This window comes from Lissotriton vulgaris, chromosome 3_1 (assembly GCF_964263255.1).
Source record: "Lissotriton vulgaris chromosome 3_1, aLisVul1.2, whole genome shotgun sequence".
Taxonomy (NCBI): domain Eukaryota; kingdom Metazoa; phylum Chordata; class Amphibia; order Caudata; family Salamandridae; genus Lissotriton; species Lissotriton vulgaris.
This window is the reverse complement of record NC_141689.1, coordinates 1,428,709,551-1,428,730,962: the sequence shown is the minus strand read 5'-3', so window position 1 is coordinate 1,428,730,962 and position 21,412 is coordinate 1,428,709,551. Positions and strand designations below refer to the sequence as shown.

At 49.2% G+C, this 21,412-nt stretch overlaps 1 protein-coding gene across 2 annotated transcripts in view; it reads right to left on the bottom strand.

Annotated features, from left to right (window-relative positions):
- The window catches only part of CENPC (centromere protein C), a 1,111,772-nt gene that overhangs the window by 446,914 nt on the left and 643,446 nt on the right, over positions 1-21,412 (bottom strand). For both annotated transcript variants that reach the window (XM_086961919.1, XM_086961921.1), the window contains one exon: positions 4,137-4,418. In XM_086961919.1, the coding sequence (XP_086818045.1) occupies positions 4,137-4,418 (282 nt within the window). The remainder of the gene's footprint in view (positions 1-4,136; positions 4,419-21,412) is intronic.

The following is a 21,412-nucleotide window of genomic DNA, read 5'->3' as shown; positions in this document are numbered from 1 at the left end:
AGAGGGTGTGGCGTAACGGCCAGATCTGCCCATTTTGGAACTGGGGAACCAGTTTAGAGTCTCTGCGTCTGCTCAGCTTCTTGAGATTTGGGCAAATCCCTTAATCTTCAAGTGGCAAAAATACAACAAGCATTGAAAATGCAATAGGTCTCGCTTTTGATTAACCCTTTCGATGCTGATGACGAGCTCAGCTCGTCATCACCCACGGGTGGCGTGTGCTGATGACGAGCTGAGCTCGTCATGTAACGCGGCTTTTTAAAAAATAGCCGCACAGCGCAAAAATCGCCGCAACAGCGATGCGGTTAAGTAAAAGCCATTTGCTTTGCTAATGGTATAGTACAGCAAAGCAAATGGCTTTAACTTAATGAAAGACAAGACCTATTGCATTTTTAATGCTTGTTAGTAAAGCCATTAAGGTACTGTTGAGTTTGTAACGGTAAATTCCCATATCGTATACTGGTTATTGCTTTACTGCACTTACAATTTCTAAGAATGGACTTAGACACTGTGGGGTACAAGGCTCATTCCCCTGTAATCTCACAACTGGTATAGTGCAACCCGCCAGAGGAGTGGCTTACCTACGCCAGGGCAGTGGATTGCAGAAATGGCACACAGGGATGTGCGCCGTGACTCCTCACTTTGCTCTGCACCAAAACACGCAGCCTGCAATGTCAGTGAGTGTGTGGTTAAGGTACAAGGCCGTTAAGGGTGGCACAATAAGTGCTACAGTCCTTAGAAGCCTTCCCTGGTCACAGTGTCCTTGGTACCTAGGGTACCTTTTACAAGGGGCTTACCTGTGGCCAGAGTTGCTAATTGGGTTTTCCAACAGTACAATTCAGGGAAAGAACTTAGGCCCTGGGTACCTGGTTGACAGGAACCCAGGGCACACTCAGTCAAGGAGCCTCAACATTCGGCAAAAGGTGTGGGAGGGGGGCAGCCATGCAAAAAGGAGCACTTTCCTTTGCCTTGGCAACTGCAAGTCGACCTGATGCACAAGGGTACGGTCCCAGGCGTTCAGACGGGGGATACTGGCTGCAAAATAGCAGAGAGGGAGTTGCAGAACCACCACCTGCGTTGCTCAGCCTTTCGAAGTCCCTGGGACATCAGGAGCAGCAGACCAGTCAGCTTTGCTGTGGTGCCTGCAGATGCAAGGGAGAAAAACTTAATTCCAAGGCAGATTACTTGAGGTGTTCTTCATGCCCACAGGTCTATTGAAGATCTTGGAATAAGCACAGAAACAGACGAAGATGACTTGCAGAACAGCGAGACCAGGAGCAGCAGGAGTCTTCCTTGGTTCAGCCTCGATTCCAGGCTAAGTCCAGCAAAGTCCAAGTGTCTAGATGGTCAAACGTGAAGTGGCTTCATGCTTGAGTCTTGCCCTATGACGAAGCTGGTGACCCACCCACAAGTAAGCCATTTTATACCCTACTAAAGAAGTTAGGACAACTCAGGGGTCTCTCCCAGAGAAGGAGCTCCACAGACGGGAGGATACTCCCATATCTTTTATCCAGTTTTGCACCAGAGCAGGAGCCACCGGCTCCCTTAACTGGTTCCAAAAGGAGTACGCAAGGAGGGCAACAAATGTGCCCTTCAAAGGCCTGGAGAAGAACCTTGATGGAGCACAGGCACAGACAAAGCAGAAGACTGGCAGGACGACGAGACCAGGAGCAGCAGGAGTCTTCCAGATTCCGTCTCAGTTCCCAAAGCAAAGTCCAAAGGGCCTAGACGGTTGAAGATGAAGTGGTTTCCGCCTTCACCAAACAGGTGAGAACCATCAAAGGGCATTTCCATCAAATTAGCCTGAACATCGATAGAGAAGACAAATGTTCTAAACCAAGCATGGCGCTGTGAGGCCACCAACCATGAAATCACTCTCCCAGTGAATCAGTTACGTCAAGTCCACACCTCCACGTCCTTAACCTCCAGTGAAAACACATTTCTGGCCTCCTTCAGGACTTGTGGCAGCACTTGCAGAGCCGTCTCCTAAAGAGAATAGGAGAAACTGCCCAATAAGCATGCAGTATTTACCGACTGCAATGCCAGGCTGGAGGAAGAAAACTTCTTCCCAAGTAATTCCAACCTCTCGGATTCCATATCTGGATGGGCGGAAGGGAACAAGCATTTTGGTCAGGAGATTAGTCCAAGGACCTCAGCTGCCCTCCTTACCACCATATATAGTTAAATATAATGGGGCGACCCGCTGTCCCTCCTTACCACCATAGATAGTTAAACAATAATGGGGCTACCCTGTGTCCCTCAGAACCTGGGTATGGATAAGTAAACAAAAAACAATGGTTCTGTCGGGTTTACCAGCTATTTCTTACAAGTACGCTTAGTGTCAAATATATATAAACCCGACAGAACTATTGTTTTTTGTCTCCTTACCACCATGGCATTAGAAGCCCCCTACACCGTAGCCCCAGTAGGTGCAGGGAGCATGCCTGCATCTGGGTATGTGTCCAGTCCACTGGCCTCCCCAAGTTCCTCATAACAGTCTATCTGCTCTGTACCTTGGTGTTCCAAGGGGTCCGCAGACCCCTCCCAGTCCTCTCCTGTGACTGAAACGTCAAGGAAATGCTCAGGTGAAAACATAGGGCCCCTGGGCTCTACCGACGCCGATCCGACTCTGTGTCATCGGGAGTAAGGACTGAAACTGTTGGTGGCCACAGGCTGTTCCGTAGGCACCGACTTCAGATCCGGTGCTAGTGAAGGTCACGTTGGCACGATTGGCAACATCCCAGATCCGGAATTGTATCCCTGAAGCCCAACCAGTGCCGTGGGCTAAGTCGACAACTTTGAATCTGATGAGTCCCCCAACACCCCCCCCCCCCCCCGACCCCACAGGGGCTGAAGGCTCACCAGAGGGGTCATGCAACTCAAATACGTGGCGCATGGCCTCGTAAAACTCTTTAATCGGAGCAGGAATCCACATGGCTCCAGCTTCACAGATCAGTGCCTAGTGCTTCTTACCTCATTCATCGACGGACGACAGTCAAGGAAAAGATCAAGTCTGCCTAGACTTCTTTTTCTTGTGCCTCTTTCCTGTGTCCCAAGGACCTAGAGTGCGAGGAAGAGGACTAGGGGCTCCGGGAGCGGTCCCGCGGCCTTCTCTTCTTTGATCAGGACCGGAATTTCCACTGAATATCGCTGGATGGTGTAGACTGCTGGCCCGCATGGAGCTTCACGGCCCGCCCCCGGAAGGCCTTCGGAGCCATGGCCAGACAGTCCGAGCAGGGCTTGGAGTTGTGGCCGCGCTCGAGACACCAAAGGCAGATGAGGTTGGGATCGGTAACTGACATGTCGCTGTGACAGGCGCCACGCAGATTAAAACCTCAAATACATCCCTCGACACACTACTAAAAAGTCTTAATACTGACAAAAATTTGAATAAACCTTTCAAAACGAGACAGAGGGGTAGCTCTTCCCGGATCAGCACAAAACAGGCATGGAAAGAAAAGAACTGACATATATGAGCCTGGGTGGCACCAATATAGGTGACCGCAACGTCGTAACCGATGCCAACAACGTCAAGTGAAACCGAATGGAGATACCCAACAATGTGCGCAATAGGTATTGATTGAGCAAAGGTTTTCAGATCCAGCATGACACCTGGGGAATTCTACGGTAAGGAATCTGCAGGTAGACGTTTGTCAGATAAACTGTATTGAAAAAGAGTTATGGGGATCCTATATATGTAGGGAAATATTCCACAGTTTATGGATTAGCAGACAGAATGCATACTGAAACCTAGGCTGCTCCTCTGTTACATCTTCTGCCCTTATTGTGATGAAGATATAGCCAAGACATGAGGAGTGCACAGCACTAGAGAGGCTGGACTCACCTTCAACGCCAAAGTCTCTGGTCGACCAAAAGTATACTAAATGAAGTGAAGGGAATATAGCTAAGACAGGAATTCAATACTGAAAAAGTGAGCATGGATGCTCAATAGACTTTCCATTACCTTTTGGTGGACTTTCTTTTTGAGTTTACATGGAAGGGGTGATTCAGGGTTAACCAGGAAGATAAAAAAAATTAAGTATCAAAGACTCTCTCTTTTAAGACAGAACTACACATATCCTAGGAGAAAGAGACACTTTACAATACTTACAGAGTATAACAAAACATTAATAGCTTACTTTTTGAGAAACGCTCAGAGAGTTTTCTTGACGTCGTTTTCTTTGTCTGAGAGGGACATAACAAAACCTGCTCTGAATTTACCACCCACCAAGCCGCTGCAGGTTTCTGTACACGTCCTCTTTTAGAAACTGAGACAGGAGCTTCTTCCTCATGTTGAGATGGATATGACCCCGGGACTGGGCTTTTTTCACTGTTGTCTTGAAGTGGTGAAGACATGTGTTTCGATTCCAAATCTCCTTGTTCTTGGCCGCCAGCTGCTTGATTTTTGTTCACTTCTATTTCTACAAATGAAATAGTGTAAGTCAATCACTGCTGTAAAGAAGGCCTTCCTTGTTATTCAAATCCAGAATAAATGTAATTAAAATGTTTTAATTGGCATTTGGAACAGGTGCTGGCCATTGTGTACAAAAATAAGATTGCAAAATTAAATTAGAATTTCAATCGTATTAAAAAGGGAATGTGAGAAAAAAAGGCAGGAATAAAAAATAAAACTGACAAATTAAAAGGTTACAAAAATAATGTTGCCCTTTGATCCAAAAGCTTGTTCACAGCTATCTAGTCTTGAATGTGTAATTTTGAGTGTGTTTTTGTTACGCAAATTCCTTCGACTCACTGGAAATATTACACTATCAGTTGTTAGCAAATTGGTTATCCTTCAAGCAGAGGAGACCAGTCATTATGGGCACCGGGGCTACACGTCTCCCTTTACCAAAGCATGATGAGTAACGGACAGGCTGAGCAAAGGCCAGCGTGACCAATATTCACAATATCAGGCAGCCAGGCAATTTACAATTGATAATGCTCATACGCCTAGCAGCCTGAGGCAAGCTTTGCCGGGCTGAATGTTTCCGATCCCGGAGCACAGTGATCTCATCAGCACTGCAAAGCACTCTGAGATTCCCCACCTTTACATTTGTCACTGATGTAGGCACCAAAAAGGGATCACTAGCAAGGACAGCATCCGCAAATACCAACACTCCTCAGATAAAAAGACATAAGCGCTCCATAAATAAAACCTTAAAGAAACTCCGCAGGAACACAAAGGAGCCCTCTCTGCAGGGAGAACTGAGAAAACTTAAGGCAAACCTAAAAAAGATAAAATGGAATCAAATGAGGCAATAAAATGAAACTTTGTGGGCAAGGCTGCTACAAGATTCAAAGAACAAGAACGCTGAACGGTTTTGGCGAACAATCAACAACCTACAGCATCCATCCCATCAAGGAACAAACTCCCACTTATCAGAGGAAGACTGGGTCAAGTTCTTGCATCACCACTTCAACAGCTTCAGGCGCGCAACACCCATTGGGCTCACCGGGCTTTAGCCCCCCCCCCCCCCCCCCCCCCCCCCCCCCGTCGTCTTCTCCAGCCCGGGCTAATTTGACACGCACTGACATGATGAAAGAAGGCTGCGCATCGGAGCCGAGAAAGTCATTTTCATGATGCTTTCTGAGAGGCCCAGCAGCCGGAGCCAGCCAGCCAGCCTCAGAACAGTTTCAGTGAACCCCCTGCCCCCACCTCTTGTCATCTGATTAGAATGTCCGAGCGGCGAGTTGTGCTTTACCCAGCTGCCTTCCTCTGCTACTGGGGCCCAGGATAGTGGATGCAATGGGGACAGACGTCTCATCCAAGAGTAATTTAAGCATAGCCCGAAGGCCAGGGGCAAAGAGTTGACGCTCCACTGAGGTGTGCTGCTTAAGCCGACACGACTAATGAGGTCTGTAGCTGAGCACTTGTGATGCCATTGTTGTGTATGTTGAAAATAGACATGGGCGCGGTATTAGGCTTGGAAATGAATGTTTGTGTTAAGAAGAGGTTGTATTCGGGTGTCAATGTGTCAGCATAGGGACTTCGCAGGAACTGATTACAGGCTGCGATGGCAGTGGAGTTATGTTTGCGTGCACATGTCGCAGTGCACACTGGTATCTGTACTGGAGCATCCACGTGGCTTCAATGCACTAAATCAATTTGATGCACGTCCAGGTATCTGGGAGGGAGGTGGGGGGGAGAGGGAGGGAAGTGAGAGAGAGAGAGAGAGAGAAAGAGAGGGTGAGAGAGAAGAGCGAGAGGGGGGAGAAGAGAGAGAGAGAGAAACATCAGGTCTCTAAATAGGCGGAATGTTGGCAATTGGATTAGGGAACCAAATGGATTCATTCTCACACAGAGCCTCTGATCAAACTGGAAAAGAGAACGAGAAAGATATGTGCAATATCAGGGGATGATATAGACCTAGGTATTACATGCAGCAATATTACAACCAATGCAGGAAAAGAAACATTGGAAAACGGTGCACCTAAATTACTAGGGAGGAGCCTTTCAACATCACCCCACAGCAAATCAACAGGCAAATAGCCAAAGGGAGGCTGGAAGGTGCCCCAGGCCCCAAAGGGATTCCACGCATTTAGTGTAAGCAAGACCCCTTGTACTGAAGTCAAATCTTGCTACCGGTCTACAAACAGATACTGAAGAATGAAACAATTCCGGAATCCTGGAGGGGGATCACCCATCTCCCCTATTTATAAGCAGGACGACAAGGACAAAGCAAAAAACGGGCTCCTTGTCGCCCTGATCAATAATGACGCCAAATACTACGCAGGGCTAATCCTGGAAGAACTCAAATGTTGAACTACAACTAAGTCCATCATACCAATAAACCAGACTGGCTTGTGCAAACATTTGGGAACAACTACTAATATCATGGCCTTATCAGTACTGATAAATGCTGTAAAGGAAGCCAAGCAATCGTTATTTCTATGTTTTGTCGACTATAGCTCAGCCTTCAATCACGTTGCCTGAGCAAGACTATGGCAGAAGTTGGGCGAGAAATTTCTCCAGCCCTCTTAAAACAGCTAATCTTATCACACATGGATTCCTATGTAATAGACAAGCTGAGAGCCGGGACGCAGCTCTCCAGGAGCATTGACACCACAAAATGGCTAAAACAAGGGTGTGTCCTCGCTCCCTCCCTGTTCAATCTCTCTATAGCGAATTTACCCGCGGGTGACTTACTCTTAATAAGTCGAACCCCAATAGCATTACAGCACTTACTGGAACCTGTACAAGAATATTCACAAGAGAACTCCCTGCAAATTAATTTAAGAAAAACAAATGGCAATAAATTATACCAAATAGAAGAAATTGGCATCTCAATGCACACCGCCTAGAACCAGCAGCTGAATATAAATATCTCAGTTATACTAGATAATAAAGGCTCCTATAATCCACAAGAGAAAGTCCTGAGATGGCAATACACCACAACAACATTAGCCATGAAGTCTTAAAAAAAGGCACTATCTGGCAGTGAGGGGTAGGAGGGCCCAATTGATGATACCCCATGGCATTCCACTTAACAGTCACATGAAGCATTATTGATTTCAATGCAGACGCCCTGGACTGCCTGCCCCTTTAAGGCCTTGCCGGAACGTCCCGACGAAGAAGAGAACAACCCGGGTCCTTCCAACCAATCCCCATTGCTCTCAACTGTAAGGAACCCGGAAGAGTTCTTGGAAGGCAGCTCTTGAGAGGAAACGCTGAAAGCGAATGAGACGTTGCGGGAGCGAAGACCGCAGTTCGAGCTGAGCAAAGTTGTCAGCAGGGAGGAGGACAGACTGTCTGTTCCTGACATCCGGGAAATGCTAGGAGACCAACAGTATCATGAGCAGCTCCGTCACGCTCCTCTAACCATGGTACATGTACGGGTCTAGGACCTAAGACGGATGTGGGGAGCGAGGCGGACAGGGAATATTAATTCACCTGCATATCGGAGTGAGACAAGTCAGTAGACGCTCTCTCTCCTAGTTTTTGTGTGTGTGTGTTCAATACTCCCTTGAGCCTATCGGCATATAAACAGGCATAGTGATCACTAGAATAGTGAGCACTGTATATCGGGCCAACTTCTCACAGTATTCTCATCAAATTCGCTGACAAAGATCTTGAAGAAACACACAACGTGATAAAAGAATTGGAAAGCAAAATCTCGACAAAAGATAAAAAGGAAGCAGAAAAAATGCAGAAAGAAATGGAGGATCGCCTCGAAAAATACGAGGACGAAATACAACAAAGAAAACACAGAAAATTCCAAAGGGACGAAGCAGATTATAAATATGGACGAATTTCGACATTAGTGAAACGTTTCGACACCTTGAAATCTAATGTGGCAAAGAAAAAACATCTATCCATAAGCGGATCAGGTAGCGAATCCGATGTGAGCATTGGTGAAGGATTCACTCCAAAAGGCTTCAAACAACAAACCAACCTATCTTTTTTTAGAGGAGATGCGCCTAGTGAACCTCGATCAAAATCTGTCAAGAACACAGGGCCAATCGAGGGGAAGAGGCAGCGGATTTGGAAAAAATACAACAAAATCTTCAAAAGCCGCCGCAGAACCAGGAGGTCGAAAAACAACCACGGCAGCCACAGAAAGACAATATCCATTGCGGAACAGAAACAAGAACCAATAGTAAAGGAAAATCTGATAATAAACTTGTCTAAACACATATTAACACCAGTGGAAAATCAAGTCTTAAATAAAGGATTAAGTTTCTGCCCACAAAAACACTTCAACTATACGGATACTAAAATTGACATTTATAAGTTTGTACGAAAAATCAAATTGGCAAAAATCTATGCCAACAAGGAAGAAAGAAGAGAACATCCAATAGAGCAAGAAGGAGACTCGACAACTGGTACAAATGCACTGGAACCAGATAATAAATAATATTCCTTTTGGAGAATTTGTAAGAATGAAAAGAAACTGCTCCTAGGAGGAGGAAGCCAATGCACAAATTGCAAAATGTGTATCCAGATTGGAAGCGAGAGGATACAGGAAAAGAGAACTGAAGAAAAATATGGAAAAAATCAAGCAAAAACAAGATCAGCAATTCTAATACAAAAACCACAAATCATTACAGCCACTAACGAACCACCAAGATTGATTTTAAATTATAGCAAGGAGGCACACAAAATACGAGGATGTGTACAAAAATACTGGCCATTATTACATCAGGATGCAGATCTAAAAAAAACCTTCGGAAATGAGCCAAAACTATCATTTAGGAAAGTACTGTAGGAGAGTAGGGTCTGCAATCCTATGATCACCCCAGATTTTTGCTTTTTTTGCTTCACTGGTTTACGACTTTCCCTGGCTGTGGGCCTGCTAATCAGACCCACAGCCTAGCTGTTCTCTCTCTAAATTGACACACATGTACCTTAGGTGCATTTACCAATTGGTACTGGGCCACCTTATCAGTCCCTGTACAATATACCTTAGGTATCCAGGGCATAGTTGTACCCAGGGCCTACCAGGGGCTGCAGCATGTATTATGCCACCCCTGGCTGGCCATCCAAATCTGACACAACTGGCTGCACGACAGCTGGGGCAAGGTGGTGTAATCACCCTTTGCTTTAGATATAGTATTCCTATATCTAACCCTAAAATGGACACATGTATTCCTATCAGTCACTCCTATGGCAGGCCTTATCAATCCTGAAGGCAGAGTGCTTGGAATTATGTGAGATGGTGCTCTGGCATGAGCTGAGCCCGTTTGCAGCTTGCGGAACCAAGTCCTAATAGCTGTTCCATGATAACGCGTACCATATACTCTTAAGTGCCTTATAATCCTCGCGGTTATTTGCCAACTTTGGTATCGCTTTATCAAAACATGTCGAGTAAGGTGCCATACGAATTGGAATACTAACCCCTCGCCAATTCTGGCGACGGGTTTAGCATTCCACCATTCTAGAGGGACACGACATGTATGTAACTGTGAACCCCTTTTAAAGCTTAACACAGCCTCAGCTCCACAAAATGGATGCTGCCACCACAGACACAAGTCTGACCTCCTGCTGTTGGGAGTCCTTCCAGCGAGGAGAGCTTGGACAAAGGGTTTCCTGTCAGGGGCGGTGCTAGCACCATCCCAGAGAGGGTTTTGTGTATCCCGGGTAGGCAGGGCTGAGAGGAAGGTGACTGCCAGTGGCACCCCGGTGCTCACTGTGCATATGCCGGCTTGAACCAGTTCCAGGGGCACACCAGCCCCTGAGCTGGGGAAAGTCCGGACAAGGGAGAGGGGTGTAACCACCCCCCTCCTGGTCCCACCCATGGGCAGGACCTAGTTGCGTGCCAGCCCCTTTTTTTAGAATAAAGGTAGGAGCAGGCCCCCTTCCCAAATTAGATAATTCTGAATCTTGACTACTTTCCACGAAAGGACTCTTGACTATTTCTGAAGACTCTCCCTTGTGGCTAAGGAGTAGCCACCCTGCACCAGCGGGCACCATCTAAGCGCTTGCGGTTTGCTGCACGTCCATCCTCCGGATCAAGACTGACCAGCTCGACGAGACCCGGATTCCCTGGCATCTCTGACCTCTACCTGCATCATCAGCCCAGCTGAGATTCGTGGGTGTGACGAGACCTGAGGGACCGGCCATCTACAAAACCTGCACGAAGCTTATCCAGCACGACCGCCGAGAGATCCTCGAGTGAGTGCTTTGGAGTTTGAGAAGCCCTAACCCTGAGCAGCTCCAGCACCGAAGTCTAGCCCCCCCAGCATCCAGGAGATCTGAGTGGGGCCCTTCCGCTCTTTGCTGCTCACCGCGTTGTCCAGTCACTTGCCTGCTGGCTAGTGGCCCTCCTGACGACGAACCACGACGATTACATCGCTGGTCTGGTTGCTCCAGACTGGCCCTTGCTCCCCTCCAAAAGAGGAGCACCCCGGACCCTCCTGGTCCATTCCAGACGCCATCTTGACTCCACCGCGTGGGCTTGACTTTGCCAAGGTTTGTTGCCCCAATCCTGGGTCCAGCATCGCCGACAGCAGACACCTTCGTGGGACAGCTCGCACCTCCATCCTGGTCGCCGACAACGCCTCCTGGTCCGAGGGACAGCAGAGTCCAGCGTCGCCCACTCACCTGGTCGAGGTGACTTCCTCCGGTGCCATCCTGGTGCCCACACAATCACTGGCTAGTGATTAAGAACTGAGTCCCCTCTGCTTTCAGGTCGTCTCCATCATCGATCCAGGCTTGGATCCCTCCGAATATCTTCACTGGTCGCCTGCCAGCAACTTCTTCTTTCAGGCTCCATAGACTTCAACGAGGATTCCCGACGTCTTTTGAACCCTATGCAGCCGCAGCCCCTGGGCTAGGTAACCTGAGCATTTCGGTGCTCCAACGTAGGTTCACTCTCTAAGTGTCCAGATCCTTTTTCGTTTTCAGTCTAGCTAGTCGGATTCGTTCGGAAACAGTAACTTTACAAATACTAGCATCCATAGACTTTGTCCCGCATCCCGCGTGAGAGTGCACACTCTGCACCCGATCTCCCTAGGCCTCCTGCTCCTAACCTTAGGGTTCAGTAGTATAGTCCTAGCGATCCTGAAGCCTCTGGATCTTGTTACTTACCTGCTAGTATTTCGCATTCCACTTTTAGTGTATATGGTTTTTTTTGCCCCTCGGGCATTTGTGTAAATAGTTTTGTATTGTGCTTAGCTCCCTGACTCATAAAGAGTTCAGGGTAGACTTGTTATAAATAAATATCCTTTTATTTTCAAAACAACTTGTGTGGTGTCCTTTCACTTGGTGTTCAAGGGGTATATGTGATGGTATAACAGCTGGCTTAACACGCCCTCTAGAGTTTAGCCTAAAGACTGCTCTTGTCCATGCTACTAGGATAGCTGGTCTATAAGGTTGACTTACAACCAATCATCAATAAGGGTCGTTTGGAATGATACACAGAGATCACTAGACTAGTGAGCACTATATATCAGGCCAACTTCTCACAAGTACCCTCGCTAAAAGACATGCTCGTGAGGAGCCACTTTGAAAGTGCAAGTTAAAAATCAACAAATTGGCTGGAAACACAACAAAATGGGTTCAACAAATGTGGACATTGCAAAGCGTGCAAAATTGGCAAACATACAAAATCCTTCAGAGATCCAGAAGGTCGACAAATTGTAATAAAGACCAAAATCACATGCACTACTCAGTATGTAGTATACATAATTCAATGTGACTGTGCACAGATGTACATAGGGAGCACAATCTGTACCCTAAAGAAGAGAATGCTTGAACATATAAGAGCTGTAAAAAACAGAGACATGACATATGCCACGGCTAAACACATGCTCGAATGTCAGGGTGGAGATTGGAGGAAAATGTATTTCTTTGAAATAGACAATGTGGAACAGAATGAAAGACTGGGTGATCGGAAATTAAAACTCTGTCAACTAGAATCAAAATACATTATCCGAATGAAAACCAAGATCCCGAGAGGGATGAACCTGGATGAGGAACTCTTTGTACATTTGTAAATAAGAACACTACACAAGAACTATTAGACTGTATCATGTGATTTTTGAGAACTATAAAGATCGACGTTGTATAGAAAAAGACATTGTAGAGCATATGGATTGACATAGGTTCGAGAACCAGCTAGGTGTTAAAACATTTTGGTAATCTTAGGTACTAGACCTTAGGAAATGTATAGTCTTTAAATCCAAAAAGAGCTGAGCAATCGGTATAAGACTACTGCATGCATGATTGTGCAAACATATATGTACTGAAACCGGTACTATACCTGAAATGTAAATGCCCTAATTTGAAAACGTTAATGCATTAGCAGTATGAAAATGTGTCATATAAGATAGTTTAAAGAGAATGTTAATCACTGTCACTTAAGGTGTTTTCCTTTGTGAATTGTATAGAAACTACCAATCCCAGAATTCCATGGGACAGGTTCAAAGTGCATAGCCTTTAAAATCTGTGGAAAAAGTATTGCCGCCCACTGTGCGAAAGGGCGCATGCCCGAAACGCGTCGGTGTGACAGACTGATTGTGGAGTTTGCCAAATAAAGAGAGTTATTGACAATTCCTGAGTGCGGCTTCTTAACCTTGTGGAAAAAACCATATTTTACTCACACAAAACCATTGAAATTTCATATATAGTTAGTTGCCCTAACTATATATCGCGCACCCGCAATCCACTGCTGATGATGTCACATATTACATCATTCATGACATGGTCAGTGACATCACTGATGACATCACTGACCATATATATATATATATATATATATATATATATATATATATATATATATATATATATATATATATATCTTGGAAAGGAGGAACACATGCTCCTAACCCTCTCTTCACAGTGCCCTGGGTACCTACCAGTGGTACCATTTACCAGGGGTCTACCTGTGGCCAGATATGCCAATTTGGTTAAGGCTTCAATGCAATTTTAGTGAAGGAACATAGGCCCTGGGTCCCTTTTTAGCAGGAGCCCAGGGCACACTCAGTCAAAGAACATCAGCAAGTCAGCAAAATGTAGGGGCATACCATGCAGAAAGAGGCACTTTCTCACAGCTAGGAAGCAGTTGTATTTAATATTTGTGCACACTCTGTGACGGGCTAAGGAGAAATTTTCTTTGGGTGAGGTCCCCTCCCTCACTTTGTCCTCATCCCCTAAATCCTGTAAAATATTCCTGGGCACTTACCATTTGTTTTTTCTGTTCCCCGAGTGCACCTACATTTGGCTGACCAAGGAAGGAATAAGAAGAAGGGGATTTATTTAGAAGAACCAACTGTGCTTATTGCTTGGGACAAAAAAGGGTAATCTTTATGATCAAAATGAGAGTACTACGTGATTTAATAACGTGAATCCCTGCTAAAGCTGACATTGGCATACTGTAGCCCCTCTACTCCACGTCCATCGAACAAAACTCCTCCCAACGTTAACTTATGGAAGTGAGCCAATGCTAGGGAGGGATAAAATCACTCAGGACAAAATCATCGCTGGGGCCTACAAAACAATCTTCCCCTCCCAAACTGCACTTCTCCTGCACAAATAAGGGTCAGAATTTTGTTTACAGAAACAGACACTGAACAGAAGGGGGCTGTTATAAAAAGCTGGCATAAGATCAAAGGAGCCAAACAGGGCACATTAAATTTGCATCTCTGGGCTGAACTGTCACTCCTGGAAAACTCACCGGCCAAAGTGTACCTCCACAACTCCTTACTACAACTCCTTAAAGTCCCTCTCCCTTGTTTAATATAGCCTTATAGCCCCCGTAGAGGGCTATACCGGCTATTAAAGGCCCTCTCCAGCGTTAAAGGCCGAGCCGAAGGCCACTCTGCGACTCTGCCACCCCAGTTCAGACATGGCTATGTGCAAATCAGTCTGATCCTGTGCCTCATGGGAACAGTCCAGCCCGAACTGCCAAGCCATGTCTTCCGTGGACCGGAAACAAGCTTCCGAGGACCGGTTTCTGGCATTCCAGCCGTCTTCAGCCCGGCTTGCTTGAATCCAGTGGCAAAGTGAGCAAGGGACTCACGTCTGAGCATACCCTGCCACACATATGGCAGCCAAAAGCGGTACAAAAGGGGGTGGTGATGGACGGAGCATCTGAATCAACCAAACACTCACACCCAGTCAAAAGATCTGGGTTTAATACATCACTGTTCTTTAGCCCACTCTGCCACCCCAGTTCAGATATGGCTATGTGCAAATCAGTCTGACCCTGTGCCTCATGGGAAATGTCCAGCCCGAACTGCCAAGCCATGTCTTCCGTGGACCGTAAACAAGCTTCCGAGGACCGGTTTCTGGCATTCCAGCCGTCTTCAGCCCAGCTTGCTTGAATCCAGTGGCAAAGTGAGCAAGGGACTCACGTCTGAGCATACCCTGCCACACTTATGGCGGCCAAAAGCGGTACAAAAGGGGGTGGTGATGGACGGAGCATCTGAATCAATCAAACACTCACACCCAGTCAAAAGATGAGTGAGGTGGTCAGCAACGGGTTGGTTGCTAACAATGGAAACTTTTTCAACAACAACCGTAAGGTCTTTCAAGGAATCTGACAGGACATCAAAGGAGCTGTACTTTCGCATCACTCTTTGCTCAAGCTGTTCTTAATCCTTTTTAACACCCTTCTCTTAGATAGGTCTTAGATATGTTGCAGCAAGACCCCTTTTGAGATTTATTAAGCCGATAAATTCACGGACGGTGTGGTTAGTCTGCATACATCTTTTTCGGTTGCAATCTGAGCAAGACTTGAAAAGAGAGCTTATCTTATTTTATCACAGAGGCAGTTGGTAATCATAAAAGTTCCCATGGGACACAAGAACATTTCAAAACAATCCTCAGGGTTGTGTCCAAGATAGCAGCCAAGTAATTTGGAATTCTCTGAGCTCTGTAGAAAGGAACCTGTAAAAGTCTGGGGGCAATGTAATGCGAGACGATGGTCCCCCTGGGGTAGCTCTTCTGCAGCACGCTGACTCGCAGTCTGGCCTGTCTCGGCTCCCTTACTTTCTCACCTGGATAGTTGCGAATCATGAACTAGAGAAAGTGCTGATGTACTGGCAGCTGTTTTTGAGAGGGTATACAGAGCTTCTCACCCCTTCTTCATGGACATTCTGGGCCAGCAGGGATTACTTACCGTTTGATGGTGCATTGTGGAGAGGGGTTGGGAGGCCACAGTGGAACATACATATTTTTTGGTGAGCCTCCGAGGGGTCAGACCACTCAAATATGGGCGCATGGCCTTGTAAAACTCCTTAATCTGATCGGGAATCACTCTGGCTTCCGGAAAAGGAGGGAGGAGAGAAGTCGACCGTGGCTCCAGTTCCTGAGAACCGTGCCTAGAGCGTCGGAGCTCCTTACCTCGTTCGTTGACGGACAACATTAGAGGCAAAGATGAAGTCCCGATGGACTTCTTTTTCTTGTGACTCTTCCCTGAATGTTCCGAGGACCTCGACTGGAAGGGGAAGGACTTGGAGTTCCAGGAGTGGTCCTGTGACTTTCTCTCCTTCGATCAAGACCGGTCATTTCCGCCGAGTCTCGCTGGATGGTGTCTACTGCTGGCCCGCAGGGAGCGTCACAGCCTGCTCCCGCAAGGCCTTTGGAGCCATGGCCCAACAGTACGAGCACGATTTTGGGTTGTGTTCACGGTCGAGACACCAAGGACAGACAAGGTGGGGATCGGTAATCGGCATGGCGCAGTGACAGGCACCACACTGTTTAAAACCGATCTTCCTCGAAGACATCCCTCGACACACAATGAAAAAAGACTTGAAGCAGACAAAAAAAATTAAAAACCTTTCAAAATGCGATAGACGAGTAGCTCTTCCCAGATCGGCACTTGACTGCCATGGAAAGTAAGGAACTGACACACATGAGCCTCTGAAGCGCCTATAGCCCAAGTTATTTACCTTCAGTAACGATATATATCTGTAAGAAACAGTAGTTAGTATTAGATTCCTTACCTTAGAATATCCCCAGGCGTCAGTCTGGATCCGGAAATTTTTGCGTAGCAGTACCCCTGCGCGTCGGTAGGCGTCGTCTGCGGCTCCGCGTCCGTCGTCGGGATGACTTCGCCGGAGTACTTAGACGCCACCCTCGCGCGCTGACGTCAGTTCTTATAGACAGCTTTTCCGCGCCAGAAATGCAAAGCCATGATAAAAACCAACACTGGTGCCATAAAACTAGGGCCCTGAAAGGGAATATCTAATCCTAGATGTCGGTTCGCAGAACGGGGAGGAAGGGTGGGGAAGTAAGGAATCTAACAATAACTACTGTTTCTTACAGATATATCGTTACCGAAGGTAAGTAACTTGTGCATCTGAAAGAAACAGGTTATTGTTAGATTCCTTACCTTAGAATAGATACCCCAGCAATACCAACCCGGTGGTGGGCCTGCAAACCAATAATCACACCAGAAAGTCCTGGAGAACGAAACGGACGAAAAAGCCATCTCTCCGGACTTGGCTGTCCAGGCAGTAGTGTCTTGCGAACGTGTACAGAGAGGCCCACGTAGCTGCCTGAGAGATGTCCTGCAAGAGGACTCCACGACCCAGAGCAGTAGTAGCCGCTGTGGCCCGAGTGGAATGGGCCCTCAGTCCAATAGGGGGCTCCTTTTTAGCCAAGGAGTAACAGACCTTGATGCACAACACGACCCACCGAGAGATGGTTCGTTTGTGCACCGCCCGCCCCTTCTTAGCGCCCACGTAATCAACAAAGAGCTGGTCATCCACCCGGAATTGGTGTGTGCGATCAAGGTAGAAGGAGAGCGCACGTTTTGGGTCCAGATGGTGGAGCCTCTCTTCCTCTTTCGAGGAATGCGGAGGCGGAAAGAAGGTGGGAAAGGTGATGGACTGCCGATGTGAAAGGCTGTAACCACCTTGGTCAGGAAAGAAGGAAGCGTTCTTAAAACAACTTAGTCCGGATGGACAGAAAGGAAAGGAGGCTTAGAAAATAGAGCCTGGAGATCACTCACCCTCCTGAAAGAGGTGATGGCAACCAGGAATGCAGTCTTAAGAGTTAGAAGACGAAGAGGGCAATTGTGAAGTGGCTCGAAGAAGTGCACATCAGATAGGTGATAAAAAGGTTCAAGTCCCACTGAGGCATCACAAAAGGAACAGGAGGAAATATGTGCGTGATGCCCTTCAATAATCTATTTACAACAGGGGACTTGAAAAGAGAAGGCTGATTAGGAAGCCTCAAGAAGGCAGAAATGGCAGAGAGGTAGCCCTTAAGAGTGCCCAGAGCAGAGCCCTGAGGGCAAGAGAAAGAAGGAAGAGGAGAACCTCTGAAAGGGGGGCAGAGAGAGGATCCACAGCCTTTGCTGTGCACCATGCCACAAATGTGTTCCACCTGCAGGGGTATACCGATTTTGTGGTGGGATGCCTGGCTGCCAGAATCACATCACAGACTTCAGGAGGCAAGTCAAATGGCCTCAACGGCAGCTGCTCAATCTCCACACATGGAGGTGGAGACTGGACAGGTTCGGGTGGAGGACCGACCCCTGCTGCTGCGACAGAAGGTCCTCCTGAAGAGGCAGACGAATCGGGGGATCGACTGACATGCTGAGTAGCTCAGGATATCAGTACCTTCGTGCCCAGTCCAGAGCCACAAGGATGACTTGCGCCCGGTCGCGCCAGATCTTCTTCAGCACTCTGGGCAGAAGTGGTATAGGCGGGAAGGCGTACAACAGACCGCAGCTCCACTCGCGACGAAAAGCGTCTCCGAGTGAGTGCTGCCTTGGAATTTCCAACGCGCAGAACTGATGACATTGAGTGTTTTCTTTGGTTGCGAATAGATCTAACCAAGGCTCTCCCCACTGCTGAAAGACACTGCGCCACGTCCGAGTTCAGACGCCATTCGTGATCCATCATGCACCGGCGGCTGAGTTCGTCCGCCCTGGCGTTCAGAGAACCTTCCAGGTGTTGAACCACCAGGGATATGCTCTGGCGTTCCAGCCATTGCCAGAGGCACAGAGCCTCCTGACAAAGGGTCCACAACTCCACCCCGCCCTGTTTGTTGGAGTACCACATGGCGGTGGTGTTGTCTGTGAACACCTGTACTACACTCCCTCGGACAGAGGAGAGGATTGCCTTCAGTGCAAGTCGGATCACCCGCAGCTCCAGGAGGTTGATATGGAGCCGGGACTCCGCCGGAGACCAGAGGCCTCTGATCTCCGCCTCTCCCATGTGGCCCCCCCAGCCCAGGAGGGACGCATCCGTCACAACTACGTGCTCCGGTTGGGGTAGGTAGAGGGATTTGCCGCTGACCCAATCGCGGTTCGAGAGCTACCACTGCAACTGTCTTGCAGTGCCCTCCGAGATCAAGACATGGTCAGACAAGTTGCCCTGATGCTGGGCCCACTGAAACTACAGGTCCCACTGCAGAGCCCACATCCTCCACCTGGCATGATGCACCAGAAGGATGCAGGAGGCAAGCAGACCTAGAAATCGCAGCGTCAACCTGACCGAGACACGGGATAAAGGCTGTAAGATTGGAATCAGAGCCTGAATATCCCGAACCCGCTGTTCGGGAGGATAAACCCGAAACTGCGCGGAGTCCAGAACCGCTCCGATGAAGAGGAGCATCTGAGAGGGGCACAGGTGTGACTTCGGCACATTGATAGAGAACCCCAGCAGGTGCAGGAGGTCGGCCGTAGTCTGGAGGTGGCTGACGACTGTTTGGGGCGAGCCCGCCTTTAACAGCCAGTCATCGAGATAGAGGAAGACTGACACCCCCGATCTCCGCAGATGAGCTGCGACCACCACCATCATTTTCGTGAACACCCGAGGGGCACTGGTAAGGCCAAAGGGGAGCACGGTGAACTGAAAGTGCTCGTGGCCTACCGTGAACCGCAGGTAACGCCGGTGGGCCGGCAGGACGGTGATATGGAAATATGCGTCCTGCAAATCCAACGCTACCATCCAGTCTCCAGGGTCTAGGGTAACTAGGACCTGAGCTAGCCGTTGACGCTCCGGAGGTCCAAGATAGAGCGCAGGCCTCCTTTGCCCTTCTTGGGTACCAGAAAGTAGTGGGAGTAGCAACCACGTCCTACTTCTGGCCCAGGAACGCGCTTGATGGACACCTTGGCCAAGAGGGCCGCAACTTCCTCCTGCAGAAGTTTCAAGTGATCCCCCGACATGTGGTGGTACTGCGATGGCATGGCTGGAAGGGTCGCCTCCAAGGGGAGGGAGTAGCCCCTTTGGACGATTTGCAGGACCCAACTGTACGATGTGATGGTGCGCAGGTGGAGCAGGTGATGGCGAACCCTGCCCCCCACTGGGGTCGAGTGGGCCTGAAAGCGCAGACTAGGAGGGCTTTGAGGCGGATGCTGCTGGGGTGGATGTGGACTGGCCTTGCCATTGTCCCCTGGCACCGCCACAGCGGTTCCCCCGTCCGTCACCGCGCTGAGGTTGGCTTTGCGGCCTGTGGCTGGCAGGACGTAAAGGGGCACCGTTCCCTTGGCCACAAAAGTGGCGAAAGGCAGAAGTTTGCTGGCACTGGCCCGACAAGCCCAAGGACTTCGCCGTAGCCCTGGAGTCCTTGAAACGCTCAAGAGCACTGTCTGCCTTGTCGCAAAAAAAGGCGACGGCCATCGAACGGCATGTTCATGAGCGTGACCTGGACATCAGCTGAAAAGTTGGCGGACCTGAGCCAGGTGTGGCGACGAACCGCCACCGTCGTGGAAATCACTCTACCTAGCGAGTCTGTGGTATCCAATCCACATTGTATGGAGTAACGCGCTGCATCCCGCACTTACGCAAGGGCTTGAGCGAGCTTTGCCCGGGCCTCCGCCAGGCACTTCGGCAGCACGTGCGCAACTGTATCCCACAGAGAGTGGGTGTAACGGCCCAAAAGGCAAGCAGTGTTGACTGACCGCAACCCCAAACTGAGTGAGGAGAACAGCTTCTTACCAAACTGGTCATACCTTTTGGATTCCCGATCTGACGGGGCAGTCGGGAATGCAGTCTGGGAATTAGAGGTCTGGATAACCAGACTCTCAGGGGTGGGGTGGGTGGACAGAAAGCAAGGGTCGTCCGGGGCTGGGCGGTGGCGTCGGGCCACGTTCCGATCTACAGGAAGGCCTGTAGAGGGCTTGGACCAGGTTCCCAGCAGAACGTCCGAGAGGGATCATTAAACGGCAAGAGAGGCTCAGAGGAGCTTGCCTGCGGTTTGAGCACCTCAGTGAGCAGGTTAGTCCTCACGGCCGCGACGGGGAGCTCAAGAGCCAAGGCCTTGGCCGCCCTCGTCAACACCACGCTGTAAGCAGCCCCCTCCTCCGTAGCCACGGTAGGAGGGGAGACAAATCCAGTGTCGGGCGAAGTGTCCAGTCCACTGGCCTCCCCTAGCTCAACTGCCCAGTCCTGATCCAACTGGCACTACTGTGCCAGAGGGTCCTCAGACCCCTCCCAGTCCTCCCCGACATCCATCTCCTGATAGTCATGTTAATATGATGGAGCCGGATCGTAGATTAATTGCTCATCCCTCGGCATCGAAGCCGGCGCCGGTCCGACGCCGGATCCGGACCGGGGCTGGGACTGGGGACGACATCATCCGGAGACGGCGGCGACACCCTTGGAGATGGCGCCGGCGGAGGGGTTGTGAGAGCGACCGGCATCGTCACGGATCCAGGCCTGGATCCTGAGGGGCCCTGTGGCGCCGGGACCGGAGTTGTTGATGGCGTCGGGGCCATGCTCCCAACGGCGCCGGGGCCAGAGCCGCCGGCCCGCTTGGGGTCCCAGACGGATCCGCGGGCCCGAAGGTGCCTCAGTGGAATCCGGCGGAGGAAAGCGCGACCTCATGGCCGCGAGGAAGGCGCTGATCTACTCCGGCGTCGCATGCAGCCAAGGGACTGGCGGGTATGGAGCTGGACGCGGCGCTTGCGGCTCCGGCGGAGGCCGTGGGCGGTGTCGCCCGAACCCCGAGCCGGGGGGAGTCAGAAGAGCGATGTCGCTTCTACGACTTCTTGTGCCTCGACTTACCTGAGGACTT